The following is a 12652-nucleotide window of genomic DNA, read 5'->3' as shown; positions in this document are numbered from 1 at the left end:
GCTTTTCATTCGTGTGCAGGGAAATTGGTGACTTGGCTCAGACCAACAATTCACGACACTTGGAGACACTGCTTTATTAATTGGCGGATTCATGGATTCGAACCCAGGATATCTCACAGCCGTCCCCCTGCTCGTTGCTCGAAACCTCTGCACCAACTCACACACCGCCAATGTCCGCGCCTCCAAATGCTATCGCGACAATACGCACACGAAAATACAACACGACAAAAAAACACACAGAACTAATTCAAATTGAAAACCTGAGTTTGCCTTTATTTGGCCAGCACAATATTGAACGCAGTGAACGGGTGGATCACAGCATACACCACCAGATTAACAAAATGAAACCTCAGCGCTGTTGTTGTGACAGTCGACGCAACAGTGTATAACGAAGTTGGCATACATCACTTGATTCCCTAACATCAGTTATACCCCCCACACACACACACACCATAGCACCTGTACTCAAAATGAACGCCACACTTTTTTTGTTAAATATGAACGCTTAGGCACTTCGCTTGTGATGCAAATCAAAGGGACAGGAGGAGGCACGATCCCAATTAACATCCCAAACCGCGCCACAATCTGCTTCTGAACCTGAACAGCGCAAATGTATCAACTCTTGAGCAAAGGGAAAATAAGGCAAGTCACAGACCGCCCCTGTCCGTGGGGAGGCAAGACCATCTGCTTGCACACCGTGTGTGTCATTTGGCAACGCACGTTTCCACGCCGTGTCAAACCCCGCCCCCCCCATCCGGGGTCAAAGAGGTAGATTCTTTCTTGCGTCAAGTTTTCCGTGACGTTCAATGTTCGACGCTTAAAAATCTAAAACGGCAGGAAATCAGAGTTCGATTGCGAGACCTGGGGGTGGGGGCCGGGGGCCTGCGACTCGCAGTGCAACACGATTTTACTTTGTTGGGTATAAAAGGTAACAGCAATGGATTTCGATTTAAAGCTTTCGTGACTGCAGAGATTCATCTTCTTGGTTCTTTTGGTAAAATCACGTAGAAGGGAAATAATAAAATAATAATTAATAATTAACTAATTCTCGCGACGTTTCGGCCACAACGCAAGCAGCCGTCCTCAGGTGAAGAACAGGTCTGTCGGAAAGACAGCGTCTCAATGATGCTGTTGTGGCCGAAACGTCGTATTATGTTTTACTTTTATTATTTTATTATTTCCCTTATACGTGACTTTACCGAAAGAACCAAGAACAGCAATGGATTTGTTTGTACAAGCTACTGCGTGCAGAAGGGCCTCGCTCACTGGAGTGAGCTCTAGAGACCCCCTTGTAGAGGATACTTGGCCTACTTCTCCACACTGCGCAGACACCTTTGGGAAGCGGTGTGAGTACGGCGCGCCCACACTTGAACCCCACCAACACGGCAACCTGCCGACCAGACTGCGGTGGAAACCCGTCGGATAGAAACGAGCCTCCTCCTCCTCCTCTCTGGGATCGGAAGTGCAGCGCACTTGGCGGAGCACCCGAGGAGCCCGTCGTGTAGCGCTACGCGACGCGGTGGCCGAGCAGCGGTCGAAACACGAAATGGCGCAAAGAGAAAGACATTCTGAGAATACTCGAGCAGGGCTTTGGCACACCATGATGGTACTCGAGACAATTTTTGCAAAGTATTTGTGTAGGGGAAAAAAAACATTTGCATTTCACATCGGTTTAACAACGGTCCATTAACCAACATATTACAGAGACTTGCATTGCTTTGTTGCGACAGTTATTTCCCTTTTTTAGTAATAATATAATGCTGCCAAGTTACCCCCGGCAGGGTCTAAATGTGTTCTACTTCCTAAAACTTAAGTGGTAAAACCAAAACTACAGCTAATGACGTTAGTACTATCACAATCACAAACTATTATCTACAGCAAAGTTACAACAGTGTCTTCAAGCTATGAAAAACAACTAATTTATATTAAGTTAGACACTTTACACGAGGTCACGCATACATTAAGGGGGAAAAAACAGAAGTGTAAACATGTAAGACCAAGCTTTTGAAATCTTACTTCAAAAACGGTAACCGTGCGATGATTATGCAATCACGCTCGCTTTAAACAGAACGTACGCATTGGGTGAGGTTTACGTGAGAAAACAAAAACACGACCTATTCAAGCGTAGTATCGGTGTCTGAAATGAAACAAATCTTCGTCGTTTTCAATTTTAATTTAAAAAAACAACTAATTTAAATCACCAATCCTTATTTTTTTTGTTAATATCACTTAACGCCAATAGGAATAGTGTGTTTTTTCAAGTGTAAACATTCATCTCGGACTTACATTGCTCACGGCAGCGGCGTAGTCTCCAGCACCAAACATTATAACGATCAAGAACAACATTAAAAACACCGTAAGTAAAACAGCATGCAGCTAAAATTCACAAAAACAAACCCTCCCTTGTGCGTACGTTGAAACTTCTATCCGCCACCCGCGCTAATCGGAGGCGTGTGAGATATGCGGACGCGGACGGTGTTGGCTGTGCGAGCGACAAGCCATGCGGACACGGACACGCATCCAGACCCAAAAACGTACTTAGTCCACAGCGGGTTTTTTTTTGACAGCGATGCAACCTCGCGCAGCTTGCTTCTTCAACATCGTAACCGGCGCGGCGGTTTGGTCTACCCCCCCCTCCCACTTCACTCCGTCCCTGTTAAATAGACCCCGGGGGTACATAACTAGGGCTTGCCGCTATATATTTATATTTTCTCACGATACGAGATCAAATTTCACGATGTGATTTCGATATCGGATTCCCATAAATTTGGAGATTTAATTTTTGATTGTGGTTTTTTTGCATTGCTGTGCTTCCAGTGGGGAAAAAAAAGATGAATTAAAGTATATTCATCTGCAGTTTACATAATACAAGCCTGCCCCCAGGGGACTAGGCAAAAAAAATTGCACTCTTGAGAAGTTTGGTAACATTACGGGCGCAATAATGAAAGCGGTTGTGACGAGTAATTTAAACGATTACAACTTTACAATCTAATATGCTTGTAACACGCATATGCTATCAATCACACGATTTAATCTGAGTAACTGCGAAAGCGATAAAGCCAATTCTCTATACCATGAGCTACTTTGGATTCTTTTTTTTGAAGGGGGAAAATTACACCGCGTTTATTTCCAAATTTAATAATTTTGGGGTTTTTTTGTTCCGTAAATATTTCGTCACGAAAACATTTAAGAAGGAAAAAAAAACATCACGTGCAGCGACAATCGCGATGCAACGACACCCTGCCAACCAGATTGTTCGCGGGCGTTAAACGGCAACGTACATCGCGGCAGCCCTAGAGAAAAGCACAACAGCAGCGGTAACAGCACAACAACAACAACAGCACAACAACAACAAGCACAGGAGTAGCAGAGCAAGGGCCCGGCTCTCTCCCATGGACACAGTCGCACTCCTCAAAGCAGCGAGGCGGCGTTCCCGGACACCGCGCTGTCGCTCGTGTCGACCGATTCACCGTGGTCACGGTTTTCAGGAGAACTCTCCGCTGGCTCCGACCCATCGGCATCACCATCGTTGTCGCCGCTGCTGTCGCCAACGTTGCTAACGTCACCACCATCGCCAATGTCGCCATTTCCACTGCCGCCACCGTTGTTGTCGTCGTCGTTGCCGCCGCCATCGCTGTTGCCAACATTGCCCATGTCACCGTTTCCACCATCGCTTTTACCAACGTCGCCAACTTCACCATCGTCGCCACCATCGCCAACATCGGCAACGTCTCCACCATCGCTGCTGTCGCCAACGTTGCTAACGTCACCACCATCGCCAATGTCGCCATTTCCACTGCCGCCACCGTTGTAGTCGTCGTCCCCACCATCGCCGTCGCCACCGACATTTTCCTCCCGTGGCTGTAGCCCGAGCGCCACCCGTCTCGTCGTGGCCTCCCCGCCGCCTGGCAAAGCCGGAGGGCTGCAGCTGCTGGAGACGCTGTCCACGGAGACGCCGCTGGAGCAGCTGCTGGCGCTGAGACGGACAGACAGGGCCGGACGCAACAATCACAAACGGAGCCCAACTATTCTTTCTTTTCGATTTAAAGCTTTCGTGACTGCAGGGATTCATCTTCTTGGTTCTTTCGGTAAAGTCACGTAGAAGGGAAATAATAAAATAATACAAATAAAACATAATTAAATAATTCTCACGACGTTTCGGCCACAACGCAAGCAGCCGACAGACCTGTTCTTCACCTGAGGACGGCTGCTTGCGTTGTGGCCAAAACGTCGTGAGAATTATTTTATTTTTATTATTTTATTATTTCCCTTCTACGTGACTTCACCGAAAGAACCAAGAAGACATTCTTTCTTTTACCAGACAAGGCTCAATGAGCTATGTAGCCCATTTTTCAGAAGCGACCTGGTCACAAATGATAGCTCAACGAGGCGGCTTTATCGTCTGCAAATTTCTAGCAGTAGCAAAATCATCCAAAACGTACGTCGACTCTAAACGTGGAGGGGAAAAACCGCAGGACCCGGAGAAAAATCCACGCGACCACGGGGAGAGACACCGCAAACTCCAAATATACAGGCGTCAGGTCAGGATCGAACTCACGACCTCCTGTACACCAGGTGAGCTAGGTAACATCTCGCCACCGTGGCGCCCCGAAACAGATGGTGTCACACTATCAGCATGCACACGACTTCCCCTTCCACATTCTCTCGTCACTTAGTTCCTATGACCTCACACGTGACGCTTCACATGATAATGTGATTCATCTCGCCACCGCGACTTGTAACAATTCACGAGGCCTTCGTTAATCCGCTGCTAGATGAAGGCCTCCCCCCAAGCCACATCGTCGGTTATGTGGAGGGGGGGGGGGGTGTTTGACCATACTTTACCATGCCGATTCAGTACAAGTCGTTAAAAGAACGGGCGGGGGGGAGAGCACCAATTCAGATCAATCGCTCGCAGCAGGTGAAGTGCGGTCAAACAACCACCCGTGACCGACACGGCGTGGGTTAGGGCTTCCTCGAGCAGTGACTTAACAATAATAAAAAATTAACCCGTAAAAACAAAGTTTTTCACTATAAATCCTTTATATGCGTGTTCAATGGGCCACAACCCAGCCCACATTGGTCTTTGAAATGGGCGGCTAGAGTCCTCTAGTCCTCTGGCTTGAGATGGCTGCCACCTATGGGTCAGATGATTGCCTGCCACCATTAAGCAATTGGTAATTAAATATAAAAACATTTTACCTAAAAAGTGTAAAATTTTGGAAAAAAAATGTCACGAAAATAAATTGTCACGCACAACGAGTCTGTGTGCAAAATGTCAGCTCGATTGGATCACGGGAAGTGGGTTAAAAAACGACCAAAAGATTTGCACGGTCGTAAGCACGCAAGCAAGCAAGTGAACTTAATATAAAGGATTTAAAAATAGAATAATATTAGTCGACACACAACTGGGATTTGAACTCGCAACCCTACGATTGCAAGTCATGTTGAAAGAGTGCTCCAACCGAATTGGCTGAAAGATCAAACATCGTCGTCGTCATCGTCATTATTACCTTCTGTCCTTCTGCGTCGAACGCTTCTTAACAATGGGTACTGCAGTGCCATCTTCATCATCCTCGTCGTCGTCTTCTATCGCTTCGTCCCTCTCCTCCTCCTCCTCCTCCACCTCCTTCTCCTGCTTCTTCTCCTCCTGCTCCTCCTCCTCCTCCACCACCTCGAGCGGGTGGCTCGGCGGGAACTCGAATGGCTCGAGCTCTTCGATGACGAACCAGTCCCCGTACTCGAGCACCTGCCACTTCTTGAGGGGCACAATGGCCACCGTGGCGCCGCCTTCGCCGTCGTCTCCGTCGTGGCCGGGAACGCCGCAACGGAAGCGTACGGCCTGCGACACAGAGTACGGCGTCCGGCCCATGGCGCACCCCTCCATCTCCTGGCGGCTCAGCGCGCTCTGCAGGAACAGGTGGAGCAGGCTGTCGGCCAGCAGAGGGGCGATCTCCACCACCCTGCGGCAGGGGACGGGGGGTGGGGTGTTAGCGAATCAGAATCACGTGTTTATATCGGAGGAATGCGATGAGCTAGAAAATATTTTTTTCAAAGATGTCCAGCAGTGGCGGCGGGTAAGAACGTTACAACAGCAAACAATACCAAGACACTCTAGGAGTGCAAAGTAAAGGTAAACAAATCAGCCAAAAACATACAAATAAAACTAAACCATCCTCATTCTACAAGGCAAAATCCACCAAGGCATTAACCTATTGGGGTGGTGGGAACGGACAGCGACTCATATTTAAATCATCGTCATCATGTATTTGTAGTGGTGATAACTACTCGCTGTTCGCAAGCTGTGAGAGAGCGGATCGTAAACAAGGTTTTCCCGCTCAATCAAACGGTCAGGGTCAAATGGGGTGAGGTAGGATCCAAACGCCAGATTGGGAAGGACCAATCGGAGGGTTCCACAAGGTGGCCGCGGATTGGACAACCCGGCCACGAACAGGTATAAAAGCCGGAGCGCTGAGAGCTCTTGGCCAGTTCTGCTACACGAAGACCCAAGTCGGCCGAAGACATCTAGGACCCTGGACCAAGCCCTCCAGCCCTTATCCGGGCTAGGGCTCAGAGTAACCAGTGGTCGGGGGGAGATCCCCTAGGTCCAGCCAGAGGACGCTGGGATAGCAGGCAGATTAGATAGCCTGCAAGGTCCGGAGGCTGTACCTCCTTAGACTAGGAGCTAAGCGTGAGTGTGGAGCTGTACAAGGTCCGGAGGCTGTACCTCCTCAGGGTAACGGGTGAGGGGACCATATACCCCTTTGTGTGATAGGGACTGTGTATTAAGACAATAAACAGTGTGTGCCATAAAGAAGTTTAGAAGTCCGTCCTTTACAACACTACATATTGATAAAGACCTCCCCGCGCTCTCCCACTAACCAAAGCGGTAAATCTGTCATGACCCTGCAATGTGGTAGCCATAATCCACCCAGCACCTGCACACTCTGGCATCGAAAACTCAAGTTTGCCGGGCAACACAACGCGGTTCGCCAACCCACCCCCCCACCATTGGATTGCGAGAAAAAACGTAACGCGTTTGTGTAGGATTCGGAGCACGTCATCACGAGAGTAACACGCCGATGATTTGGCGGCGTTGTTAAAAACCAGGTGCCGAGTGAGCAATCAAGAATATATATTAACAACTAAACAACAGGACCGTGAGCACGGTACATATTCACATGGGACCTTCCATACTTGTACCGCAACTCTTCATGGACAGGCATCTATGATCACATTCCCCAGTCAAATGTTGATAAAAATAAAAGTTCTCGCACTGCATAAGCAGGAGAAGGTAGATTCTGGGTCATGGGTCGGCAACCTTTCGAAGAGGAGCCATTTTTTGTTGTTTTAGTCCTTGGCCAAAATAGTTTGCATCACAAGGAGAGCCACTTGTGCACGTACTCAAACACAGCAGTAGGCGTACAGCAGATGACGAATGCTATTCTGAACGAAATAAACAAAATAGGTGATGGAATAAACCGTCCATATAATTTTTACCTCCCTTAGTTATTATTTAACATTACAGTTCAGCTGTTGTACGTTTTGTTGTAACCAAGACATTCCACAGTAACCCATTCCCCTGACATATTTAATCATTAAGTCTTCACGTAAAATTACGTTCGACATCTACGGGTTTTTTTTTGGTTAAACGGCTACCCGCAAGGAGGGCATCCAAAGAGCCGCAAGGGGGGGGGGTTGGGGCAGCCAAAGACCCACAAGGGGGGGCAGGCAAAGAGTCGCAATGGGACAGCCAAAGATTCGCAAGGGAGATGGGCAGCCAAAAAGCTGAAAGAGGCGAGCCCAAAGATTCACAAGGGGGGGGGCAGCCAAAAATTCGCAAGGGGGAGGGGCAGCCAAAGAGTCACAAGGGGGGGAAGCCAAAGAGCAGCAAGGGGGCAGCCCAAAGAGCCACCACACTAGCTCCAGAGCGGCAGGTTGCCGACCCCTTGTCTAGTCGGTGACCTATAATCCGATTTGGCGGAACCTCCCCCCCCCACCCACAGCACCAACAATCATCAAGCAGCTGACAAAGCGTGACCACGCAGACGACACTCACTTGTTGAGGAAAGTCTGGAGGCCCTTCCTCCGCTCCTCGATCTCGTCATCGCACCAGCAGTTGAAGAACAGGTCCTTCGGGGGGAGACGCGGCACAGTTCTGATGCGAAAGATAAAAAAGTGAAAACGATCGGGACATTGTCAAACGAACATCACGTCGTAAGGATCTCCTGCAAGTGAACAATGGCTAACAATCATCATCGGCCATGGTCAATACACTGGCCTCCCCCCCCCCCACTGCAACCCCCCACCACTCCCCCTCCACCCCATAGCCACATCACTACATCACACCACTAGCTACGCACAGTTACATCTCTCAAAACTCTTTAACCCTAGTGGTCCAGAGTTGAGCGCCAGGCAGAGTCTCTACCCGAAACAAACCAAAGGAAAGAACAAAAAAATACAAAACAGAAGTTCTCCGACCCAAAAACAACGTTTGTGTGCGTGCACAAGCAATTATAAAGCTGTGAATACACACCGTGCTCATCTGTTGTATGGAACTTGGCAATAATCCGTTGCCCCGTACATCACATGTTGTGTAATGTGTCCTCCGGTTAACGTTATTTTTCTCATTTAATTCACAGAAAAAACAAAAACCACACTTCAACCACGACGTAAAAAAAACCCGCAGTTATTACACATCCAGTGAACCTCAGCCTTTCACCTCGATAGTAAGCGACTCTGATTAATCCGTATTCCGGGAGAGATAAAAAAAAATTGCCGTTAAATAGTTGTCAAGCATTGTTACGTTATCAAACGTCAATTAAACTTGGATGCTAAAGTTGTTTCGGGTGACCCGTGAACACGTTAGAACGCTTGCACACCATGACCATTGGCTGATGTCGGGCATTGGAGGGGTTTTGCGACAACAAATTTGACCAGATTCATTCATTAATTGGCCCAACTAAAAAAATCTATCACAACTCACGATATCGTCTACAAAAACCTACGCATTTTGATTTTAAAAAATCCTTCGTTATTAACTGCGTATAAATGTAACGGAAATTACTTCACGAAGCATTATTTAATACTTAAGAGTATGCCGAAATATGCCTCCCGTTAGGATCCCCCCCCACCACCCACCATCACCCAGCATTACTGCGGCTTCCGAGGAGGGTTGTACCGTAACATCACGGCAGCCGCATCGCTTACATCATGGACGCGTTCTTCATCATCTTCTGGCGTAGCCACACGAACTCGCTGAAGCGCCTCCGCACGCGCGACGTCTTGCGGGTGAAGCTGATGCTGTTCGTCTGCACGCACAAAAAAAGGGACGAAGTCGGTTTAACACGCAGTAGTAGTAGGGATTTCACGACCAATATAATCCATAATGAACGTTTTTTGGGTTAGATTGCATAAATATTAATGTGTCGTTAAACCCGACACAGCCACCTATAGTCAGGTTTGTCTTTAAAGTGGCTTAGTTTGGTCGGTTGCCCTGGTTCTGTTTTTGTTTCCTGCTTTTCATGCATTGCGCATTGGAATCCTAGGATGGAATGCGCATTCTAAATTTGAATTATTAATTAGTTACTAGTTCAGCACACCGGAGTGTTGGAGAGTAAAACCCACATAATCGTCGCGTTCCACGGGTTTTCGTATCGCATTTGTTTTTGCGCTGTGTTTTTAAACGTTGCAGGTAGTACTTCTCCACAATTCTGGCTGTCACCTGATGAAGCTTGTTGTTTTAAATCGCCAGCAAAACATCACTGCTTGAATTGTAAATGGTGTGGGTTTTCAGTCTAACACGTAGGCTTTCGCGACCAATATTATTCATAATAAAGGCTTTTGGGTTAGATCGCGTAAGCATAAATGTGTCAAAACCCTCCATCACCCAACACAGCCAATTGTGGGAGAGTAAATCCACAACATTTTCAATTTGAGTACGTTTCGCTGGTAATTACATCCAGCATGAAATATATTCCGTTAATGACATGTGCATGGTCGTGTGCGTGAGATCGAGGTTTTTTTTAACGATTCGAATGCAATTGATTGACAAAGTATTAACCAAAAAATTGTTGATTTCCGGCTCAAATGAGCATTGAGGCAGTGATCATATCCCGTTTACAGCCCTGAAGCCAGTGATGGAAAGTCCACGTTGCTACGCTCAGGGGCGAGTGTATCCAGACAACAATTACTATTGAGTTTGCTATTAAGTTGTACTCTATTTAACCAAACCTGGCATGATGATGGGCCGAGTCCAAACCCAAATCACGATTTATAGACGCAACCTTCTGCGCAAAGCCGCTCGCTCGACCGCCGATTCGCCCGGACCAGTTAAGTTTATAATATCCCTGCAGTAAAATTTTGATCTAAAGCTTTCGTGACTGCAGGGATTCATATTCTTGGTTCTTTCGGTAAAGTTTTTTTATTGTTTTATATTTTTATTTCCCTTCTACGTGACTTTACCGAAAGAACCAAGAATATGAAGTCTACATTTGAGGCTTTCGTGACTGCAAGGATTCATACTCTTCGTTTTTTTCGGTAAAGTCACGTAGGTAAAAAATTTAAAAAATGAAAACAACTCAATTAAACCACGACGTTTCGGAGGCAACACAAGCTTCCGTTTTCAGGTGGAACCATAAGAATATTAATCCCCGCAGTTGTTGTAAATTCTACACACAAGGGTATGGAGGAGGATCCATTCGTGATGACTATGCTGGATGATTTTATTTCATCGTTGGGATGACTGACCGTCAGGACAAAATAAAAAAAAAATACAATTCCAGATGATTATTTGTGATCGTCAGGACAAAAGGAATTAATTCGCAATCGAGGTTCCAGACACTTCACAATTTTGGGAAACAATTGTCGTTTTGTCATTTGAAATTGTCAGTCTCCATCCAATTTCCCGTCTTGTTTGTTCCATTAGACCTGAAAGTAACATTACCATTATAAGTTTAATTAATCGTCTCTAATCGATTGTTACATGCGTTGACTTGATGCCCGTATCATCATCATCATCTTAACAATAAAGTAAAAAAATTAATTGTTACATTACTACAAGGGCTTCATTTCGGCTCGATATGTATGTCCTGCGTCAAATGAGACAGAAAATATTTCCACGCTCGGCACACCACATCCAGTACAGCTCACGCTACATGGATTGACCCACTAGTCATCATCATGTGGCCACTTCCAGCCGACCAGCGACACGGAAAATATTCAGTGAGAAATTAAGTCTTTTTAGTGTACAACAATGCAGATAGTTTATTTTTTTTAGCCATTTCAGCGACGTGGCTACGAATGACAAAACCAACAGGAAGGAACCATTAGACCAAGGCAACTCAAACCCCAACAAAAATGTAAAGCCCACAAGACTCACACCACACCTCATGTAAAAACCGAGATCCCGTTTCATTTAGGCAACGTGTAAATCCACGTTGAGTTGTATCGTACTGCGCAACCATCACGCTCGTTATCATGTCAGTCATTAAAAATGCTCCATCCACCCCCTCCCTAACCCCCCCCCCCCGCCACATTTCCCCTTTGTGAGTTGAGAGTGGATGGGCCCAGAATGGAGAAGTAGTAACCCCATCTCATAAAGCAGCATTTATGTCACGTGATTTGTCGTGTGTCCCTTCGTCACCGCCCTCCCACACCCGATCTACCCCTAGAACAGTGGTTGTTCACCTTGACTGCAGCCTCCACCACTTTGGTTCTCAATCGTAAAAAAAAAATTACGTCAATAAAGACGTAGGGTTTGATGAAACAAAGTAGTTGTACTGTATTTTCCATGAGAGAGGTTTTTTTGGTTAACTTCGATCATTTGTATCTCGCACCCCCAAGGCGTGCGTGCACCCCAGGTTAAGAAGAACCACTGCCCTCGAATGTTGGTTATTATCTCCCCCCCCTACCCCCACCAGAGGACCCCCTAATCTGGATGGCCAGAGTATTTTTTTCTTCCCCAGCCTTAGATCTGTGCAAGCGCCGGTTTTTCTGTCCCTCCCCCCACCTCCCCGGCACGTTAAACCGGACTTGTGTGTGTGCGTATCTCAGTAAAAACATTACACGTATTAAAATAAATAAATGTTTGCTCCATCAGCTGCTGGATTATAATCCCTCCATTGTTTACCGGCGAAACAATGAAGCTGCCTTACGTGAAGGAAGATCTCATAGCTGATGTACGGTCGCCATGAATCTCTGTTGTGCAGGAAAGGCTCCTGGACTCGAATCGTTATGAACTCCTGGAGAGAAAAAAAACCACACACAACATCCAAACAATGATTGGTTTTCAAAAACAAAACGCACAGATCATAACGCCGTCCATCACATATTTGACAGAACGAAGAATGGAGGCATAAATGCCACCACTCTTGGAGTTATAACGCTCCGAACACGTACCAAGTGCGGAAATGGAATCCGATGCTGCCGACAAGAAAAAGTACTTCTTCTAGACGCAGCGAGAGCAATTATTTCAGGTTGTAAAAGTTTTACATCGAATGGTCAAAATTGGTTTGAACCGGTGAATTCTGATCCCTGGACAAGAGTGCGCATGCTGATCGCGTGACACCATCTATTTCGGGGGCACCACGGCAACGAGATGTTAACTACCTCGCCTGGTATACACGAGGTAGTGGGTTCGATCCCGACCCTA

The 12652-nt window shown here is 46.7% G+C and overlaps 1 protein-coding gene across 2 annotated transcripts in view; it reads right to left on the bottom strand.

Annotated features, from left to right (window-relative positions):
- Window positions 1–252: 252 nt before the first annotated feature.
- The window catches only part of LOC144729112 (uncharacterized), a 35341-nt gene continuing 22941 nt past the window's right edge, over window positions 253–12652 (bottom strand). For both annotated transcript variants that reach the window (XM_078609067.1, XM_078609068.1), the window contains 5 exons: window positions 12156–12242; window positions 9211–9311; window positions 8060–8158; window positions 5514–5963; window positions 253–3976 (listed from right to left, as the gene is read on the bottom strand). In XM_078609067.1, the coding sequence (XP_078465193.1) occupies window positions 3412–3976; window positions 5514–5963; window positions 8060–8158; window positions 9211–9311; window positions 12156–12242 (1302 nt within the window). In that variant the 3' untranslated portion in view covers window positions 253–3411. The remainder of the gene's footprint in view (window positions 3977–5513; window positions 5964–8059; window positions 8159–9210; window positions 9312–12155; window positions 12243–12652) is intronic.

The sequence above is a fragment of the Lampetra planeri genome, chromosome 31, assembly GCF_965212315.1.
Source record: "Lampetra planeri chromosome 31, kcLamPlan1.2.h2, whole genome shotgun sequence".
In the NCBI taxonomy this organism is placed as follows: domain Eukaryota; kingdom Metazoa; phylum Chordata; class Hyperoartia; order Petromyzontiformes; family Petromyzontidae; genus Lampetra; species Lampetra planeri.
The sequence above is the reverse complement of the archived record's forward strand: the minus strand, read 5'-3'. Positions and strand labels throughout refer to the sequence as shown.